This window comes from Ochotona curzoniae, unplaced genomic scaffold (assembly GCF_017591425.1).
Source record: "Ochotona curzoniae isolate NIBS_2020 unplaced genomic scaffold, NIBS_Ocur_1.0 contig_43, whole genome shotgun sequence".
In the NCBI taxonomy this organism is placed as follows: domain Eukaryota; kingdom Metazoa; phylum Chordata; class Mammalia; order Lagomorpha; family Ochotonidae; genus Ochotona; species Ochotona curzoniae.
Genome location: NW_024466218.1, coordinates 19,005,395 through 19,027,402, shown reverse-complemented (window position 1 = coordinate 19,027,402; position 22,008 = coordinate 19,005,395). Strand labels below are relative to the sequence as shown.

Here is a 22,008-nt window from a genome sequence, read left to right as displayed (position 1 = left end):
ACCAGCAGATAGAAGATCTGTCTTCCTCTCACTCTCCTTCTCTGTTTATCAAATAGATATTTTTTAAAAAAAGACTGAAACAAATAGCATTGTAAGAATGCACTGGCTCAGAGGAAGACAGTTCTGAAGGCTGAAAAGTTCAGTGTTAAAGTTCCAGCCCATGGTGAGGACCTCCTTGATGTTAGAACATGGTAGCAGGTTAAAAGGTGGGAGACAGCCCAACTCCTGCTTCTACAGGGGTGCCACTCTCACCCAGCAAGGTGGAGACATCATGGCCTAGTCACTTCTTGGATGTCCTGCCTCTTAATACTGTTGTAATGACAATTATAATTCAGCATGAGTTTTGGTGAAGACAAACATCGAAATCATAGCAGATAAGTACATGGCAGGGAACACCAGCTGGTAATTTAGCTATTCCTCATTCCTAGTCTCCACACGGATACAGGCAATAGCTGCACTCTGCAGTCTGATTGCTTAGATCTGCTATTTCTACCACCTATTTGATTCCTCCAAGCATCAGTTTGTCCATCTGCAAAATGGGAACAGTGGCACTCCTGGTATGTAGGAGTGGGTTAGATAAAATTGTCTATGAGATGCTAGGCACATGAAACAAACATGAAGATTTTTAATTTATTCTTGTCATTGTTGCTGCTATTATCACTCATTGTGGCATTTCTGCCTCATTTGCCCACCTAGTGATCCACTATGAGGTCGAGGTTTGGACGGGTGATGTGGGTGGTGCAGGCACAACTTCCCGTGTGTACATACAGATCTACGGCGAAGAAGGCAAGACGGAGTTGCTCTTCCTCTCCAGCCGCTCAAAGGTGTTTGATCGGGCATCCAAGGACATATTCCAGGTACGTGAGATAAGGTAGCTGTGTGGATGGCCAGATGATTTTCTGGGTGTTCTATCTCCTTGGGCAGTGCCCATCCTTGAAGGAACTTCCAAGGGATGGAGTTTGCTTAGTAATTATAACTCTGGTTAAGATACCTGTGTTGTCCCATGTTGGAGGATCGGGGTTTGACACAAAGCTCTGGTTCTTGTTTTTGGCCTGCTGCTGATGTCAACCCTGCGAAGCAGGTTCCTTGAGTTCATGCTACCCACATGCGAGACTTAGATTGAGTTCTGAGCCATCACTGCTGTTCCCTAGGGTCTGTGTTGCCAGGAAGCTGGAGTCAGGAGCTGCAACTAGAAACTGAACTCAGGTACCCTCATATGGGATGCAGGTTAGGCTTTCTCCTGGACCTAAGGTATTTTGGCTGAAATGAAAAGCTTGGACCTATATCAACGGCTCTCACCCCCAAATTCATGTTGGGATCATCGGTGGAACTTTAACAAACAATGTTGACCTGTCTATACCCCAGACTAGTCAAACCAGAGTTTCTGGGGGTGGGATATTTTGAAGGCACTATTGCTAATGTCCACTGTGAGCACCACTGGAATGGAGAGTTAGCTAAAGGTTCTACCAGGCTCAGGGTTGCTTCTCTCCCGCCACTCCCAGCTTGTGACCTCTACAGTTCTTAGGCCTGATGACAGGGCCATGCTGCTCAGAGGACACTGGGTGACTTGGGAGTTTCATGGCTAGGTTCTGAGTGCCTCCACCTCCCTTTTCTCTTCTCTCTGTGAGCCTTTCATAGAAGGAGAAAAATATATGACAGGTTGGGCATGTAATTGGTGGGAGAGTAGGATGCAAAGGTGATGCCCTTGGTGGAATCCATGAATGTTGTATGTTGGACATGAATGTGTGTGCATGCACATGTGTGTATCTGAAGGTATTTGAGTGTAGAGAACACACATCTTGGCTTTCAGCAGACAGTCCTTACTGGGCATACAGAGGGAGAGACACTGGCTGATCTGGGGGCGGGGGGCAGAATCGAAGTCACAGGTGTTTGGAGTATCAGACTTGGAGGGGCCTCAATCAATCCACTGTTTTCCCCCATACAATGCCAAAGCTCACAAGGCCCAAGCAGAGAACCTCTCTGAACCCCAGCACTTTCATCCACGAAACCTAGCTTTAAAATACCTGCCTGAATAGTTTGACAGATTCTGCAGTGATAAAAAGAGTCAATGTCAAGAAATGCTCTTGGCAGGTTGTGACCAGTTATGGAAATGTGACCGAGTAGTGCATCCGGATGCTGCTTAACCAGGCTGGCGGTGGTGCAGGCTCATCCAGGCAGGTGGCCAGCAAGGCTTCCTTGTGGTTGTGGGGTATTGTGACCTGGGAGATGCAGGAGAAGAAAGTTGATGTGCTAAAGTGGTGACAGGCCAGACCTAGTGAAACTGTTTTCCCTGGTCCCTGCCCTTGGCTCTGTCTTGATTATTTTATGTCCATGCTGGTTTAGCTGCATTGTGGATTCAAGAAGAGGAGATCAGGTAACTAGGGTTCTCATATAGGTCTAGACTGGAGGCATGGAGCACTGGGCAACACGTGGGATCGCCCTAGGCTTCAGTTTCCTTTGGTATTCAAACGGGAAAACTTAAGGAACACACCTTTGAGAAGAGCCAGGTGCCAAAGGCATGTCAGTGTTGTGGGTGTAGGTAGAACAGCCCTGCAAGGATCCCCTGAGGCTTCCCTGTAGTCTGTGGGAGCCAGGCTTCACCGTGGTCTACTTCTGTCCTGGGTGTGGTCAAAGGAGTCCGTGTACACTGCTCTCTGCTCGTGTGTGGTGGGCCCAGTGGAGAGGGTCACAGAATACTGCTCCTGGCCCTTAAGGGGCACACAGGTGAGACCAAGGCCAGAGTCGAGTGCTAGGCACCCTCTGGATTCTCAGGGAAGGGACAGGTAAGGCAGGGCTGTGTGCTCAAAAGGGGCCTGGGACCTCTGGGACATGCTTATTTGATTTTGAAGGGAAGCTTTTTTTCACTTATCAGAAATGTGACGTATGCTTAATAATGAATATATCTGGAAAGAGGAAACAGAAAGGTGTGGCGTAAAAGAGAATAATGCTGCCTCCCAGCAGTGGAAAAGAACAGTAGTTCGGGGTAGAGGAGGGAGTAAGGCTGGCCAGGGAGGGAAGTGCATGAACTAAGGTGAAAAGGAAGGAGAAGGAGAAGGAGAGAGAGAGAGAGAGAGAGAGAGAGAGAGAGAGAGTGTGTGTGTGTGTGTTTGAGAAAACAGGAAGACCAGCTAGACCACCTCAGGTGTTAGAAGGAAAGGGGTGGGGCTGGGGCTAGGCTGGCAGCACAAGGCTGGCTGTGGTGGGAGCTGGGGAACCTTCTCACCTACAGTCTAGCTATAGTCCCTGCACCTGGCTCCCCGGGGGAGGTGGGCAGCAGCCACTGCAGCCACTGCCCTGCACTTTGCACAGCTGGAGGCAGCAGATGTGGGTGAGGTGTACAAGATCCGGCTCGGGCACACAGGCGAGGGCTTCGGGCCCAGCTGGTTCGTGGACACTGTGTGGCTGCGGCATCTGGTGGTACGGGAGGAGGAGCTCACGCCCGAGGAGGAGGCCCGGAGGAAGAAGGAGAAGGCCAAGCTGCAGCAGCTGCTCAAGAAGGAGCGGCTGAAGGCCAAGTTGCAGAGGAAGAAAAAGAAGAGGAAGAGGAAGGACAGTGATGAGGAAGACAAGGAGGAGGGGGACGAGGAGGAGGAGTCCTCCTCGGAGGAGTCCTCGTCTGAAGAGGAGGAGGAGGAAGAAAGTGAGGAGGAAGAAGAAGAGGATGAGTTGGAGCCGGGAATGCAGGAGGTGATTGAGCAGTACAAGTTCGAAGCCCACCGCTGGCTCGCCCGGGGCAAGGAAGATAATGAACTTGTCGTGGAGCTGGTGCCGGCGGGCAGACCGGGCCCTGAGCGTAAGCAGGAGGAGGGACCTGGCAGTTTTTCGGAAGGGGGAAGGGGGAAGGGGCAGGGCAGAGGGATCTTTGTATCCTTCATGTGGAGGTTGGATAGAGGGACACCCATCATGGCACCCAGCACCTCTAATCTCTATCAGAGGAGTTCCTGACAGTTCTGATGGGGGCTCAACATTGCCCTTGTCCCAAGACTCATCAGTGACTTTGAGAGGAACCTTGATCTGACTGCATAGCTACCCATGAAGGATGCAAAGTGGGAGGCCGGGGGAGGCCTGTGAGGCCTCTGGACCTCGTGGTGAGGGGAAGTCTCCAACAAGGAGGTGGGACAGGCTCAGGGCCGAGTCAGAGCCCGCAGATCTGCAGCCCCACTCCCAGGACCTGGCTGGATCCAATGCCCTCAATGCTATGTCTTTCTGTATCTCCAGCCAACACCTATGAGGTCCAGGTGATCACAGGGAATGTGCCCAAGGCTGGCACTGATGCCAACGTCTACCTGACCATTTACGGAGAGGAATATGGGGACACAGGTGAACGACCCCTGAAGAAATCGGACAAGTCCAACAAGTTTGAGCAGGGCCAGGTAGTATGAGGGCTCTCTGGGTCCTGGCCAAGTGGCTTGGACTCTGACCTGGAATGTAGTACCTCTCGTGGTTCCCACAGGGGCCCATGCAGGCTGGGAACTGCTATGTTTGTTCAGTGCACCCAGATGTCACCATAGAGCCTTCTATGAGAGCTCATGTTCCATGGTGGCAGAGAATGAGCAGAGGTGGGAGTGGAGTAGGATCCTGGCACAAGGCACAGATGATGGGGTCTCAGGTGCTGAGCAGGCCAAGCAGAGGTTCATGAAGAAGCACTTGCAGTGAGTGGATAAGAAGGAGTGACTTGACCTGGGCCCTGACAAGTGAATTCCATGTGGATGTTTAAGGGTGATGCTGGAAGATGTTCTTAGACAACAGGGATGCAAGACAAAACAATGGAGGTGGGAGTGTGGGAGGCCAGTGTGAGGACAGCACATTTTCAGCAGAACTGTGGTCAGCACTGGGCAGTGGTGGATAAACTTGGCATTAGTTAGTGTGTGAGGCTAGTCCGGGATACCAGAGCCCTGGCTGATAGGCTGAGAAGCCAGAGCTGTGTCCCCACTGCTCACCAGGTTTGTTTTAGCCTCACACACCCTCTCTCCCCCACTGCCCAATGCCTTTCTTTCAACATTCACTCTTCCTAAACTGAAGATTTGACTTTGCATTTATTATTTTTTAAATTTATTTTGTTTGAAAGTTAGAGTTACAGTGGGAGGAGGATACAGAGAGAAAGGGAGATCTTTGATCTGCTGCTTCACTCCTCAAATGGTTGCAATAGCCACAGCTAGGCTGATCCGGAGAGCCAGGAGTTTCTTCCAACTCCTGCATATGGGTGCAGGGGCCCAAGGACTTGAGCCATCCTCCACCTCCTTCACAGGCCACTAACAGGGAGCTGGATCACAGGTGGAACAACCAGGACTTCAACTAAAGCCCATATCGGATGCCAGCACCACAGGTCCTGATATGCCACCATGTTGGATGCTATTTTTACATTTCTTTAGAAACTGTAGCTATAGGCCTGGTGTGATGACTCAGTGATAAATCTTCACCTTACACATGTCAGGATCCCTTATGGATACCTATGCACATCCCAACTGCTCCATTTCCCATCCAGCAACCAACTTGTAGGCTGGAAAGGCAGTGGAGCATGGCCCAAAGCCTTGGAATCCTCCACCTGCATGGGTGACCCAAAAGAGGCATCTGGCTTCAAACTGACTCAGCCCTGGCCATTGTGACCACTTGGGGAGTGAGCCAGAAGATGGAAGATCTTTCTCTCTGTAAATCTGCCTTCCAATGGAAATAAAATGAATCTTAAAAAAAACCCAAAATTATAGCCAATCTATTCTCAGATTGGGGAAAAGCGCTGTAGAAGACATAATTGGTACACTTGTGTATCAGCATACAGATTGTATATTAGATTATAGTATTTTATTTTATGTTTCTTGTGACTATCTGAGAATGTTTTTGCTCTTAGGAAATCCATGTTGGCATATTTAGGGGATAAATTGTGTGATTCGTCACTTTTGAGAAGTTCAGAAAAAATGATGTTGGGTAGATGGATGGATAGGCGAAGGAAGGACGGAAGGAAGGAAGAAAGGAAAGAAGGAAGGGAGGAAGGGAAGGGAGAGAAAGGAAGGGAGGAAGTGAGAAAGGAAGGAGGAGTCAAAGCAAAGGAGCAACGTAAGTGAAGGTATATAGAGTTCACTGTGTTGGTTTGCAACTTTTCTTAGATCTGCATCTTTTTCAAAATAAAGCCAGAGTCTGATAGCCAGGAAGACCCTCTGACTCTCCGGGGCACATGGCAGCCACGTGCACGTGCAAGTCCCACTTCATCCTCCTCCCTCCACCTGGGTGGTAGGCAAGGCGAGTCTGAGTGCTCCCACCATGACAAATGCAGACAGTCCAAGTAAACTATCCTTCCCTCCGCCTCTCCCACTCTCACCTTCATCCTCTCCTTCCTGCACCTTCCTGTACACAGTGAGAGTGATAGGATGACCCAGACACCAGACCCGTATGTCACATTCTCTGTGTCCCCATTTTGGAGACTCTGGGTCACACAGTTGTCTCTAGGAGTTTGGATCCTCAAGAAGGTGGGGCTGATGACAATGTGGGCAGGGGACAGTGAATGGACCACATCTCTCTGAGTGCTGCTCTGGACCACCCCAGACAGACACCTTCACTATCTACGCCATCGACTTGGGGGCCCTGACCAAGATTCGGATTCGCCATGACAACTCGGGCAATAGACCGGGCTGGTTCCTGGACAGAATAGACATCACCGACGTGAACAATGAGATCACGTGAGTGGAGATGGGGGAGCCTGGTCAGAGAAAAGGCCATGCCTGCCTCTAAGATAGACCTGGATGTGGACCCAGGATCATGGCACAGAAGTTAAGACATCACCTGCAATGTTAGCATCCTATATAAGTACAAGTTTCAATTGTGGACACTCCACTTCCATTCCAGTTCCTTAATGTACCCGGGGAAGCAGTAGAAGGTAACCTCTGTGCTTGGACCTCCACTACCCATGTGGTCCAGGTGGAGTTTCTGGCATTTGACTTTGGCTTGGTGCAACCCCGGGGCATTGTGGCTATGTGGGGAGTGAGCCAGTGGCTGGAAGATCTTTGTCTCTGTCTTATTCTATTTCTTTAACTCTGCCTTTCAAATAAACAAATACATATTTTAAAAAAATAGGCCAGGAAGAGGACAGAGCATGAGCTGGCTGAGACCCTTGATATTGGAAATGGACTGACAATGACGTGATCTGAGAGTGGTCAGATAACGTCTATGCTGCATCTCTCACCAGGGTGGGTTTGGCCCATGTGGCTAGCTATGTGGCTGCTGCATTTCTCCCTTCTCTCTCTTTCTCTCTCTGGGCATCTCTCTTGGGCCATTATCCCTGTTTTTGCCAATCTGGTAGAGCATGCTGTTTAGCACCTCTTGAGCTCTGTCAATTTAGAGAGGTCACACTTTTGACTCATGCCGGAACTGACCTAGCTCCATCTTTGCACAAAGGCTTGGCTCACATGTAAGTCTCTCCATGTGCAAAGCAACTTCCAGAGCATGGTTTTGATGCTGGAAACCAGTAATCACCTTATTGTTTCTGTGAAAGGCAGATAGTTTGTCTTCTAGGCCTGGTAAGCCAATGGTCTTTGTAAGCTACAGCTCCCACCAAAGCAGCCTCACATGGCATCTGAACAATTGAGTGTGGTTGTGTTCGCTAAATCTTTTATTGATAGACAGTGAAGTTTGATTTTGATTTGCATGTAATTGTCATATATCACCAATATTGTATTCTTCATAGTTTCTTTCCATGACTTACAAATACAAGGCCCATGCTGAGTGTGGGGGATGTACACAGGCAGGCTTTGGACCAGGAGCTCAGAGCTGCCACAGGAGCTGGTTTGGAAAGCCAGTGGGAAGTGCTGTCCACAGTTAAAGGAGCCATGCCCCAGGGAAGTGAAACCACAACCCGAAAGGTCAGAGCCAGAACTCCAGAGCACCATGTTGGATCTGGCAGGAATCAATGGTGAATCCATTATCGGGCCATGTGACCCTGTTGGCAACAGGTGCTCAGAGTCAAAAGGGATGTGTGGATGAGGGGAGCAGAGGAGGGCAGAGATGCTGAATGGACCCTAGGGCTACTGAGGGTTTCCTTGTACCTGGAATCTAGTGGGTGCCAAGTGAATAAATATTTGTTGAACTAGATCCACATCTTGGGCTGCAATCTGGTATCCCATGGGGCATGACTTCTGATGGACTCCACTTTGTATGGGAACTCCACTTTGTGTGGTGTGGTGAGGCTCACTCCACCCCCAAGCTGGTGGGTATATTCCAGATGGGCACACCAATATCATGTTTTCCCATGAGGTCATTATGTATGATGCTTAAGAGTTAGGGAACAACCCCAGGGCTGGGATTTGGGGTCTGACGTCGAGTCTTTCCTCTGCCACAAACTCCATCCTCATGGGCTGTGGTTACTTCCACCAATACATGGGCTCAGTGAGGTCCATTTAGCCCACAGCTCAAGATTTTCTGAAAATCTGAGGCCATTGGGCTTGAATAGGATAAAACGTTCCAGAAACATGAGGATAGGGACAAATTGTAGGCACCTTGGCTTTTCTCTTCCCGCTCAGTTAGGGTTAATGATTCAGTTCCATTGACTTGGCATTTCTGGGGAAGCCCAACAATTTAAACATTATTGTAGCTTTTAAAATCTATTTTAACATCTGTCAGTACTTGTCCTCTTTGATTATTCCTTAAAAATATTAGCTATTCTTATCCTTTCAAAATCCAGACATTAAGTGATTTGGGGGTGGGGGGAAGGCCCCATTAGAAACTGATTGTTATGTCATTAAATGTATGTGTGGAGTATTACATATTTCCAATATTAAGTGCTGCCCCCAGGTGTATTTTCTCATTTTTCCAACTGTTCCTTTGTGTGTCTTAAGAATCTTTTACAATTTCCTGCACTTTGTTGCCATGCATTCTTGTTAAGCTTGTGCCCAAATGTGTTATGCTTTTTAATCACTGGAATCCTGTATGTCCCACTGTCTTCCTGATCCTCTCCCTGTCCCCTCTCTCACTGCCTCTTCATCTTGTCCTGTCCTTTTCTGCGTGTTGCTGGGTCTGTGCTTCTTGGTTTTCTCTGCTAGTGGAGTACCAATCAGTCAAGACCATGTAATGAGCAGGCTTCAGTAACCTCCAAGCCAAGAGCTTGAAGGAAAGCCTGTTTTGGACAACATCCATAAGAGACCTTCAGGGAAGCAAAATCACAATGGGACTCTCTCCACAGTGTCTAACGCCTACCCCAGGCACTTCCTCACCCAAACAGCTCAGGAATAAGGCCTTCACTGCCCAAAGGATTTGTGAACACTGACATCACCCCCCACAATGGCCCTGGACTAAGCCAGAAGCTCCAAGCAACCTGAACCCCCTCTGCTCCTCTCTGCCATGTGCATCCCACCTCCCAGTTGTTCATAGAACTTGGCAGCTCTCTGCTCAGAGCAGTGTGATTCCACTCCTTTCACCCCATCTTTACCATACTGTGCTGGGCTGAGCAAAGACCTCTTCCCTTCCCTGCTCCCCACCACCCCACCCTGTTGTTGTCTCCACCAATAATCCCAGATCATGTCTTCTATCTGCTTAAGACCTGTAGAGCTCCCATTGGCCTGGAGGAAGAGTCAGAACACCCCAAGGGGCTCACTTGGCCTTGTGGAGCCTGCTGCAGCCCCTCCTGTGTCTCTTTCTGGGTTTTTGTCATTTCCTAGCTCACTGGCTGCTTCACTGGAAACTCAAGTGTTGTCTGCCCTCAAGGTAGACTTGTTGTCCCCTCCCCCAGGACCCCTTCCCTGGCAGGAACTCATTCTCTCACTTGGTTAGGCACATCTTAGCCCAGATGCCACCTTCTTGTGGAGGTCTTGCTTACTTCTACCCCTTACTGCCTTCCTCTGTGCCTTTCCCTCTGATACCCTCAGCATCCAGTCCACAGTAAGTGGGAGTGTTGCATGCTTGCTCATGTCCTTGCAGTACAAAGTGAGTTCCACTGATTCTAGGCCTTGTGCTTACCTATTGGGTTCTGTCAAGCATCAAAGGATGCCTGGCAGAGTTGGGGCACCAACCCAGAGCTCCTGAGCTCCAGGTTCCTGTTCTTGCCACCCCAGACTCTCAAGTTCACACTTACTTGGTGGTAGTGTCCAGTCATTAGCTTATACACAAAAATGGGAATTACCTACGTTTTACAATGCTGAATTTTACAACCTCATTCAGCATTGATTTGCAAGTGAGGTTTGTATTTTTTTAAACAGTTCCATGCTTCCATTCAGTGCCCACCTTATGCCTTGCTCACTCAAGTCCTACTCCTTCTTTCCATGGCTCCTATTTAAGCTGCAGGAGGCATGTCTTTCCTAGAACACCAGCATACCTCCCTTCTCTTTTGTTCCTTGTGAATTCCTGGCTAATGCTTTCCCTTGCCCATTGGCTTGCTGGAGCAGGATCTGGCCCTGTGGGTGGAAGGGACAGTGCTCAGCAGGCCCAGTCTCCCCCAAAGCTTTTCTATGTGCTCTTTGGCACTGTGGGATTCAAGTTAAGTGGCTTATGCTCAAGCCAGGCCTGGCACCAGCTCTGATTCTGTCTAGCTAAGGAGCAGGTCTCAGGAGACCCACCTGCAGTGCTACAGCTGTGACCAGGTGCAGGGTTGTGGGGGTCTCCAAGCAAGTGTCTCATGGCTCTGTGAAAGCTACCCTCCCACTCTCTGTGCACAGTGACTGGTGGTGCATGGGAGTGACGCCTGCTTTTTCCTGTAATTCTGACTTGGTTTCCTCTCTCCCTCTCTCCCTGGATAACCTCCTGCCTCTTTGTTTGTGTCTCTTTCCCTCTGTCCTTGTCCTCTGCTGACTTCCCACTCTCATTGTTTCCGCCTCTGCCCCAACTCCGCCCCTTTCTTTATTTTTGTCTCTCTCTTTTAATTGGTGGTGATTGAGACCATAGCCTATTATTCTCAAGCTATCTGGATAAAAATTTGCACCTCCCATTCATACATCTAAGGGCTGAGAAGTGGAATAGGGTGCATTTTCAGTTATGCACCAGTGTTCATGGCTGTTTAATTGTCTGGGTTGAACTCCTCTTTTCCCTTAAATCCATGTCCATTAATAGAAGCTTGCCCATCCCCGTCACACTGCAGCCGTGCACTGCCGTGGTTCTCACTGACTCTGTTCCTCTTGCATCTGAACATTTGGAGGCAGTGAGGACTATGGGAGAACATGGGGTTCAGACAGCGATGAGACTCCTGTAGGATGTGGCTCCCCACCCTGAGACTCCAGCCCCAGCAAACAGGGAGCCCAGGTGTGGGATGGGGAGAAAGGAAGGGAGTGATGAGAACAACAGAACAGCAGCCTTAGTAAATTCCTATCAGGTGCCTCACTGTAGCCAGATATTTATTTATTCATTTATTTATTTATTTAATAATCTTACATAGTTGATTAGGGTACAAAGGGTCAAGGGCTATAGGAAAGTAAGTAAGACCATTGTTTCCACACTGATATCATCACTTTATTTTTTTTCGCCTGCATCTGGGTCAATGGGAGAAACAAAGGGAGAAACACCACCCAGCCTCCCCCCCATCCCAGGTCCTCAGTGTGGGGCATGCTCTGAGGGTCCTGCTCAAGCAGTTGATAATTCAACAGTCTGAATTGCTGCCAATCTTGCCATTCTACACACGATGAAATCTCTTCAGAATCCACTGGCTGACATAGTCTCTTCATAGTTGGGGTTCTGAAATCAGCAGTTCAGTTGGAGGGATCTCCAAAGAAACTTGATCTGAGGTGATCCCAGACCTTATTCTTGTGTGTGCTTGCCAGTACAGGGACTGGCACAATCTGTCACCCCAACCAGCTTATGCACATGTTGGTCGTTGGAATTGCTGGGTCAGTTCTGTTTCTAGCTCTGTCTTCCAAGTGAACTGATGGATGTTGCAGTTCAGCCTGATCCTGCCCACTTCATACTCGGCCCTCACGCAAACCAGTGGGAGCTTCAGCCCTGGTTCCCATACTTGCCAGTATAGCTAGATATTTAAACACTTCTGTCTTTTTTTTTTTTTCAAAAGCAGAGAGACAGAGACTTCCATCTGCTGGCTCACTCTCCCACTACCCATGACAGCTGGACTAGATCCAAGTCAAGTACTTAGATCTCAATCCAGTTCTCCCATGTGGGTGGCAGGGACCCACCTGCTTGAGCCATCACCTGCTGCTTCCTAGCAAGGTGTACCTGTGCAGGAAACTGAACTCAGAGGCAAAGCTGAGATTTGAACCCAGGCACTACAGTCTGGGATGCAGATGTTTCCATGTCCTAATCCCTGTGCCAAATGTTCACCCCTAGCCAAACAGTTTTAGTATTTCATGGAATCCTCACAATAACCTAAGAAATTGGCACTATTTCCTCATTTTACAGAATGGGAAACTGAGGTACAAAGAAAGGTTGTCAGATAAGCTAAAGAATGTCTGGTTAAATTTGAATTTTTAAACAAGAAATGAGCCTTTAGTGTATGTCCCAATGTTTTTGAGTGCGTCATAAACATTTTGTAGGATATACTCAGATGAAAACTTTTATCATTTAACTGGAATTCAAAATTAACAAGGAGTCTTTTGGTTATATATTAAGTCTGTCAACCCTGTACAGAGAGATAGGTCACGTCGCTATCAATGACAGAGACAGGATTTAAGCCCAGACAATGTGACTGCTATGCAAGTTTCCTGTTACTTCCATTCCTGCTTCAACCTTCCCCTCTACTCAGGAGCCCACCTCAGTGTGCTGGGCCTGGCGTTTGTACTCAGGATTCTGCCTGGGAGCTGCCTTCCCTAAAGGGCTACTGGGCCAGTTAGTTCCTTCAGTGAAGTCTATCCAATGAAAACATGAGTGGTGCATCCCATTGAGATCCATTCATTCAATACTCATGTGTTAAGCACCTATTGTGTACAATTCTGTGTAAGTAGCTCTGGCTAAGGGCTAATTCTAGAAAGGGTTAGAATAAACCCCATCAAGCCCTCATTTTCTAGATCCTTCTATCTTTCATGCCCCTAATGGAGGCTCTTCTAGGCTCCAAGCCTGATATACAAACCTTCTCAAAGGGTGTTGGGTTGGGAGTGGGGATAGTTGTAGAGCATGCCTGGAGAATGTATCTGCCTGAGGTTAGAGCCTCATGGATAATCCAAACTGGGTGGGAAGGAGGGGGCAGTACCTCAGAGAGCCAACAAAGGGAGCTAGGGATCCCCACAGGGGCTTGGCATTCACCTACCAAGGTCTACCCTGTTTAGGATCTTGCCAAGAAGACATTTCTGACTTCTCCCACAGGTACTACTTTCCATGCCAGCGCTGGCTGGCAGTGGAGGAGGATGATGGGCAGCTGTCCAGGGAGCTGTTGCCAGTGGATGAGTCCTATGTGCTGCCCAGCGAGGATGAGGAGGGTGGTGGTGGTAACAACAACCCCCTTGACAACCTGGCCCTGGAGCAGAAAGGTTTCCTCCCCTGGGTCTGATTCTGTTTCCTACTTCCTCCTCTCTACCTCTTCCTCATCCTAGGTCTCCATCTTCTCCCTCTTCTGTGGATTCTGGTTACTTCCTTCACCAGTCTAACTGCCTTTCATACCTCCAAGGCAAGAATCACTGCGGGGGGCGGGGAGGGGAGAGGGAGGAGGGTATTCCTACATGTGTACTAAGGTTGACATAAAATGTATGACTTAGGGTGAGTACATTATCAGGAATGTAAAGGAATAGAATAGTGTTTAGTTCTTTTTATTACATTGTTAAAAAGCTGAGAAACAGAGGGAGAATGGAGACATATAGACAGATAGAGCTGGGCCAATCCAAAGTCAGAAGTCTGAAACTCAATCCAGGTCTCCCAAATGAGTGGCAGGGACCCAAGTACCTGAACTGCATCTTCTGCATCCCAGGGTATGCAGGGTATGCACAGGTAGGAAGATGGATTGGAAACCAAGTTGCTGGGACTCAAACCCAGGAGTCCTGAGTCAGTTTTATCCATGGTGGCAAATGCCCATCCTGGTACTCAGTTCTGACTCATTTTGTGTGTTCCCTCACAGACACGTTAATGACGTTCAGTGTTTGCTAAATGGAAAGAGTGAACAGGAGCCCTCAAGTATCCTAACATCCCTGAAAAACCTTCCAAGCCTGGAGGAGTCCTGTTGGTGCTCCTGGCTGGTAAACCTCTGACCCTAAAAGTCACCCAGAGCCTCTTCTGACTGCTCTGTCAGTTCCATGGCTTGAGTGCTAGCTATGTGAGCAGAGGCAGGGGATATCATCCCTCCCTTCAGGGTGCTTCCAGCGTAAAGATGACTGCAGAACAGCACACACTGCAAAGAGAGTGATTCACAAAAGAGGCCAATGACAATGGGACCACTCATTACTAGTCAGCTCACAGGTCTTGGGATTGAAAGTCAGGAGGAGAATCAGAGAATGTGGCAGGGATGAGCCACGGTGGCCCTCAGAGAAGGTTGGGGGACAATCTATAGCTCCCAGTTCTGTAGTTCCTGTCCTGGGGAGCCATCTATGGCTCACTGCTCTCTTCTGGCAGATAAGTCTACCACATTCTCAGTGACAGTCAAGACTGGAGACAAGAAGAATGCAGGCACAGATGCCAACGTCTTCATCACACTCTTTGGCACGCAGGATGACACTGGTAAGAGCAATTCTAGGCCAGGTTCACACTACCCTGCTCCTGAGGGAGACCAAGGAGGCCATGCCTGTTTTCTGGTGTACTGCAAGCCACCATCAGAAAAGGGCAGTTCCTTTATTTTCTTAAAAAAAAAAATGTCCTGTGCGCCAGATTTCTCATTCTGTTCTAATGTCAGAGGCTGCCCTAACCCTAACTCTCCCCACAATTAGACCAAGCTCTTATACCTCTTACACCTGTCTGCAGTGATTCTATGAATGCCAAAGATGTCCTCTGTGAGATGGATCCAGAGCTGGGACATAAAGGGGTAAAATGATTTCAAGGTGATATTGCACAGACTGACTTGGAGACAGCCTCACATTTTAGATGCATCGCCCAGGGCAGATTGCTGTGTGTGGGCTGCATGGTGGGAGGTATTTGAGGCCATCCTTCCTTCTGACATCCAAAGAGGGGTATGTAGATAGCTTCCACATGTCCCGTCACCGCAGGGGACCCCTGTTTCCAGTAAGCATTGGGAGTATGTGGTAACTCTAGCTCCCTGCCTGTGTGAAGAGCTAGAAGGAGCATAAAAGGGGAACAGACATTGGTTTAGGACCCTACCACTTTCACTCAGATGATGTTCCAGAAGATCTTTCTTTAGTTATAATTTGGAAGTAAAAAATCTGTACCTTAAAATGTTATCATGGAGCTCAATGAAAAGACATACATGCCTAGACATGTGCAGGGGCCAGGCAATAGTAGTAGTCGAATTTCTAAAAATATGCACTTATATTTGAAAGAGTTGCATAGAGGGGGAGACAGAAAGAAAGCTCCTAACTTTGTTGGTCCACTTTCCAAATGGCCACAGCAGCCAGGGCTGAACATGGCAGTAGCAAGGAGCCTGGAACTCCATCTGATTCTTCCACATAGATTGTAGGGGCCTGTGCACTTTGGGTCATCTTCTACTTCTTTCTCAGGCTCATTGGCAGGGAGCTGGGCCATAAATGGAGCGACTGTGACTCAAATGGGTGCTCATTTGGGATGCTGGCATCTCTAACCCACTGTGCCACAATGCCCTCCCCATGAATAATCAAAATAAAGTTTGTTGGAAGCTCATAAATCTTCTTGCTATGAGGAATGACTAAAAGAGGTGAGTCAAACAAGATTTTAAAATTCCTGGGCCCATCCAGTTACATTGGGGTCATTTTGGCAGGAATCACCCTCCTGAAGTCCTCCAAGACCAACAGTGACAAGTTTGAGAGAGACAGCATTGAAATCTTCACAGTAGAGGCACTGGATCTGGGAGACCTGTGGAAGGTCAGGATCGGCCATGACAATACAGGTCTGGCTCCACCCTACCCCGCTCTGTTCCCTGCTAAGACTGTGAAGAACAATGGGCAGGTCTCTTTGGGCCTTGGAGGAATAACTTGGAGATTTGGATGGCACCTGCTTTCTCTTGTGCCACAGCTTCTTCTGTTTTTAGCCCAGCAGGACCCTGGCACCACACAGACATTCTAGCTTAATTGGTCTGGGTGGCACCTGGACCTTTGTGTTCCTAAAACTTTCACTCACCCCCAAACCCCAATAGTGGTAATATGCAGCTAGATTTGTAAACCCTTCTCCTAGTTCAGTAGTTACCTAACCTGAGTGTACATCAGAGTCATTAAAACACAGATCTGGGATCCACATTCACAGAATGTGCCTTTCTCACAAGCCCCTGAGGGTTGCTAAGGCCATGGTCAAGGGCGCTCACTTGGAGAGCCACTGATCTAGCCAGGCATGGAATCCACTGACCCTGCAGCGGCCTGAGGGATAGGCCCAAGGTTGTTCTGGTTGCTAAAGTAGGAAAATAGAATTCTACCCTGAAATTGTTCTCAAATCATTATTCTAAGCCTAAGTGAGGACCCTGGTCCTAGCAGACTTGTGGGACAGGGCACTCTGTTTACTTTATTTCATTCTTTAAACATGAGTACTCATTACTCCCTGAGAGGACCACCAGTGCTCCACTCACTGACCTGCCGTTCATCCACCACAGGTGAGCCAGGGAGCAGAGTGTCTTTCTCAGCCATGCCTCTGCACTCCTTCCTTCTTGCTAATTTCACTGACAGCAGCCTGGAGTGGTACAGTTTCAGCTGAATGCACATGTTAACAGGAATCCTTTTATCAATGTTGTCAGCAAAAGGGATGCCGTGTGTGGTGGATCCCTAGGTGTCAGCCATGAAGTAGGCAAGGAACTGTTTCTGCCCAGGTCCTTGAATGGGGTCTCTCTTTTTCTCTCTTTCTTCCAGGCAAAGCACCAGGCTGGTTTGTGGACTGGGTGGAGGTGGATGCCCCATCTCTTGGAAAGTGCATGACATTTCCCTGTGGCCGCTGGCTGGCCAAGAATGAAGATGATGGTGCCATTGTCAGGGACCTCTTCCATGCAGAACTTCAGACCAGGATGTACACACCATGTAGGGACCATGACTTCCTCTGGATCCCCAGTTCAGCCCCAGTTCCTCCCCCGGTGTTAACTGTAGGCCAGGCTCCAGGGGGTTTGGGATTCTTATTTTTTCCCCCAAATTTTATGAGCTCTACTGGGGAAGACCGCTCTGGACCCAGGGAAGTAAAATATGAAATTTATTCTAGACCTCATCCCAGAGAAGCTGGTGATAACACATGGAGAGCATAACTTTTCTTGACTCAGCTTCCTCACCTGCAAATTAGAGAAACAAAGGATTGTATCCTCTACCCAGAGAGATGTTACTGCTTATGCTGGTGCTCATGCTCCAAAAGGCCACATGCTCATAGAGCTGATGGTCAGCCCCTTGTTAAGTCCTATTCCCAGTGGGACTGAACACACCTTGGGATCTCTCTTGCCTGCTCTCCTTCCTTCCCCTTCAGACCTTGGTAAAGTGGGGAAACCTGAATGAGGGGTCAGGTGAGCCATTGGTAGAGTTGGGGTGGGCTTTAGAGTGAGTGGGGGGCTCACAGTAGGGAACAGGAAGAGAAGGAAAAGAATTCCCACCACTGTGCACCCGTTCAGCTGATTGGTGAGTGTCTATGGGGTGGATAGTGAGGCTTGTGTGTACCTTGCCTGGGTCACTCCAGGAGGCCAGGTGGAGCTGGGAGTTGAGACTGGACTTGTTGAATTTGAAATCTGTGCTTGCATTTGTCTGCTGTAGGTTAAGCTCAGGGAACCTCTGAGGGGATGAAGCTTCTCCCACCTGTGGTTGTTAGGTAACCATGTGACAGTTGGGGTCACTGGATAACAGGTCCCAAGTGAAAAGGCCCATACAAGTGATAACTGGCGAAGAAAATGACATCACTGTGATCGTTTTCTGTTCTCTCCTGCCCTTGTCTTTGCCCCTGGCCACCACCCTCAGTTGTCCCCTATGAGATCACACTGTACACCAGTGACGTCTTTGCAGCTGGCACGGACGCCAACATCTTCATCGTCATCTATGGTTGTGATGCCGTGTGCACCCAGCAGAAGTTCCTGTGCACCAACAAAAGGGAGCAGAAGCTGTTCTTTGAGAGGAAGTCAGCCTCCCGCTTCATCGTGGAGGTACTGGGGCTCAGAGGGCTTCCTGAGATGGGGAGAGGATCCCTGCTCAGGAGGCACATCCTTCACCTGGATAGGAAGATGGGCAACTCATCCTCCCCAGCAGGATGCCAGTGGAGCTTGCCCTGCCGTTCTAAGATCGGGGTCAAGACAAAGGTGGCAGTGCATGGACAGGACTTGTGGAAGCTAGAGGCCCAACAACAGGCCATGAGGAATTCCAGCAATAGACACAGTTCGTGGATAGAGCTCAACTTTTAGGCTACTTGGTGCTGGGGCAACTGGGGACCTCACCAGTGGTGATCATGTGGAGATCAGGCCTCCTGCTCAGCACTTAGCCGTGATCAAACAATCTAGAATGGGAGAACAGCCTGGATGGTCTGTGACTCCATCTGGTTTGGGCCATGGGGGTTTTACTGTTTACTATGGGAGAAAATGATAGCAGTTTGGTATCCCACACACCTCAGTTAAGTGCACACTGTACCTTTGCTGTGTACTCAGCTGTATACCTGATCCACTGGGCAGGGGGCACAATGGAAAGAGAGGGTTCAGCCCTGCCTGCAAGGGCTTACTGTCAGGCTAGGACCCTCAGCCTTCCATATAAGACTAATGTGAAAGTCCAGTAATCAACATCAGAACTTATCCTGTGGATCAGAAGGCATTGTCTCAGGGATTTGTCTTCATTCACACTTAACCTTCCAGCAACTGCTCTGTCATGATTCCTTGTAAAGAGGAGGGAAACTAAGGTGCAAAGAGCTTAGTACCTTACCTCAAATGCATGGGTAGGACATCATGGAAGTAAGATTCAAACCCAGAGAGACTGGCTCTTGTAGTATGTGCTCTGAACAATAGTTAGCACTGTAGCAACTAGCCACTGCAGTGGGCTGGCATAGTGTTAGCTACGATGATAGATCAGCACTGAGCTAATTAGCCACTAGGAACTAACTAATTAGATACCAGTAGACTAGCAGTACATTAGTTAGATACTGCAAGGAACTAACACTGCCATTAGTTAATTATTACAGTGAGCTGGCACTGCAATCGCTAGCTATTGCAATAGACTAGCATAAGCACTAGTTGGAAACTGTATGGACTAATACCACACTAGTTAGAAACTTCAGTGACTTTATACTGCATTAGTTAGCCATGTAGTGGACTAATGATATACTAGGTTGTCACTGCAGTGTGCTAGTGCTGGTACTAGTTAGCCACTGCAATGGAGTAGCGCTGAGACAGACACTGCAATAGACTAGCACTGTACTAGTTAGCTACTGCAGGGACTGTGCTTGCTGTAGGTGCTTAGAGAAGGGAGAACCCTGGTCCTGAAAGTGAACATGAGCAGGGGACAAGGAAGAAAGATGTTTCTAGCAAATGGACAGCAGGCCATTGGCTCACAGGTAAAAGTAAGCACAGTATGAGATTTGGGCTTTCGCCAGAGGGCATAGGAGGCAGGAATAGAGCAGGGTGAAAGTGGAACTTGAAGAGGAGTGCCAGAGACCCCCAAAGGGAAGAGCCAGGAGCCTCAGGATCCTGGGCCTTCCAGGCCAAGGAACCCTTTGGAGAGGTCCACCTTGTTTTCTGGTGGAATAGGAGGTCTCCTCTCTGCCCCACCCGACTCCTTCCCCATCATCTCTGGGAGCTGCCAACATATGTAGAGAGGTTTGTCACTTGTGTTAAGTCTTCCAGAAAAGAAAACGCAAGGGTGATTCATCTGTTCACACCCAGCAAGCATCTCATCAACCCAAGATGTCCATGAGTCATGCAAAGCTGACGCGGTCAGCAGCAAGGCTGTGATTACACCTCAGCATGACTTCCGGGAGCTTTATCAATGAACACCCTGCTAGTAGACAGCTGTGATTTGCCAGTCATTTGCTGCTATTTTTTTTTCCTTCTCAAACGTATGTGGGTCTTGGAGTAGTCTGAGAGCTTGGGAGAAAATGAAAGGGCTTTGTCTCCTTTAACCTCTGTCTCCCTGCCTGCCTGTTCCCTGTCTTGTCACTTCTCTTTTCTGATCTATCTTCAAGTAAGTCAGAGCACTGGATTGCGAGTCTGTGATGCTCAGTGCTGTCTCTGGCTCAGCTGCTAACTCAGAAGCAAGCTGCTCCCTATCTCTGGCTGCATCCAACAGTAGAGAGGTTGGCCAGGATAAGCTGATTAAATGCTGTGAATTATTAAGTGCCTCCCACGGATCAGCCCTGTTCTATGCACTTGTTGTGAACTGCCTCATTCACCCACATAATATCACCAAGAGAGGGTCATGTAATTGTCCCATTTTACAAATGTGGAAACAGAGCCCCAGAGGGTTAACTCACTTGCTCAAAGCTCTATAAAATAGCAGAGCCAAGATCTGAACTCCAACAGTTTAGTTCCACAGCCTCTACTGCCTAATTCTTTCACTTCCTGAGAGAACACCAGGACCCCTCCTGGCAGCCTCTGCACCTGTCCCTGAGGCTCACCACCCACAACCCTCAATCCCTTAAAGATCTTGCTGTGAGTTCAGGGCTGAGACGGCCACCTGGACATGCAAGTGTATAGCTGGAAGAGTAAGGTCTCAGATGTGTCATTGCAGCCAGAGTCCCAGCCATCTTGAACCTCCAAGCATTGGCACAGGGGAGGAGAAAAGACAAAGGCTGGGGACTGTCCAGTCCCTGATCCTGTGGGTTGGCAGGTGGAGATCCTGCAGCCATGCCTGTTGTGCATGTGTATTTCTCTGGATGTGTCTCTCATGTCACCCTACAATTACAGCTCTGTTGGATGATTCAGAGGCTTGGGGAGAGGGAGGGTCTGCAGGACCTCCTAAGGGTCATTGTGGACAGGAACTCCTATGTCTTGTGCAGGGAGAGGGCTATAGCAGCCTTGTTAGATCACCAACTTGACAGCAGCATGGTGCCTACCCAGTCGCTGAGAACTAGAGAACAGATGATGAAAAGAACTGGGTCTGTGATCTTAGATCTAGAAGTGACCTTAGCAGATTATCCTGCCTATACCCCTGCCTGAAGCTAAGGAAGACCCTGTTCTTCTCCATATTCTAACGAGTAAGTCAAGGCCTAGAGGGTCAGTGACTTGCCTGATATCACACAGGTAGTGGTGGCCAAGTTGGGGCTATAACTGGAACAAATGAGGTTAGGAAGGGAGGTAACTAGTGGTTGGAGGCTGCCCCAGTTCATTCAGAGGATGCTTCTGTGTATATTTATGGAAGCTCCAAATGTGATGAATAACTCAGTCAATCGTTCACACACCGTTCATTCATCAAGATCTCTCTGTTCACACCAGAGTTGACAGTGCCATCTTGTTGAGGCATCAGAGAGTTTGATGGATCTGATCAAGAAGCTAGCTCCATAGAGGGACTTCCAGGAAACTCAAGCCCATAGACTTTCCCCACTTACTAGCTGGGCACCCCCAAGCTTCATGGCATGAACTCTGTAGACCGTGAATGTGAGCCAGGGCATTAAGTATCATGGTTCTCCTTGCCACTTCTTTTCCCTTTGCCCTGAGTCCCTCATCCATTTCTTATGCTGTTACTAGCTCAGATTCTCTCAAGGGATAAGACAAGGTGTAGATAGCTGTATCCAGCATCATTTGGTATGTGACACATGAGAGGTGGGAGAGGATTCCTGGTACAATTAAATGAGGTCTGCTGGTGATAGAAGACAGTCTGGAAGAGAAGGAGCTGGCTGGTGTGTACCAAGCTGAGGAAACACCTTACCCTCCATTCGGTCATCTCACTTCTTCCTTAGAGGGTCCCCAAGGAATCAGGAGACCCTTCATTCTTACTGAATCCCTCCCCTGCAGCCCCATCCCTTAGGCTCCAGGTGGGAAGAAGAGGGTGGAGCTCTGCTGCCTAGTTCAGGGGCTTACCATGGCACACACGAGTTTGCTTTCCATTAAATGAAACTTTCATACATGCCACTAGTTAAGAATCACTAGCCCACTGG

General features: G+C 48.7%; 1 protein-coding gene across 3 annotated transcripts in view; it reads left to right on the top strand.

Annotated features, from left to right (window-relative positions):
• The window catches only part of LOXHD1 (lipoxygenase homology PLAT domains 1), a 147,119-nt gene that overhangs the window by 79,468 nt on the left and 45,643 nt on the right, over positions 1-22,008 (top strand). For 2 of the 3 annotated variants that reach the window (XM_040984720.1, XM_040984719.1), the window contains exons 18-26: positions 697-857; positions 3,310-3,793; positions 4,219-4,373; positions 6,538-6,671; positions 13,219-13,382; positions 14,455-14,559; positions 15,746-15,874; positions 16,821-16,985; positions 17,898-18,079. In XM_040984720.1, the coding sequence (XP_040840654.1) occupies positions 697-857; positions 3,310-3,793; positions 4,219-4,373; positions 6,538-6,671; positions 13,219-13,382; positions 14,455-14,559; positions 15,746-15,874; positions 16,821-16,985; positions 17,898-18,079 (1,679 nt within the window). The remainder of the gene's footprint in view (positions 1-696; positions 858-3,309; positions 3,794-4,218; positions 4,374-6,537; positions 6,672-13,218; positions 13,383-14,454; positions 14,560-15,745; positions 15,875-16,820; positions 16,986-17,897; positions 18,080-22,008) is intronic. The other variant, XM_040984721.1, reaches the window with a different exon arrangement.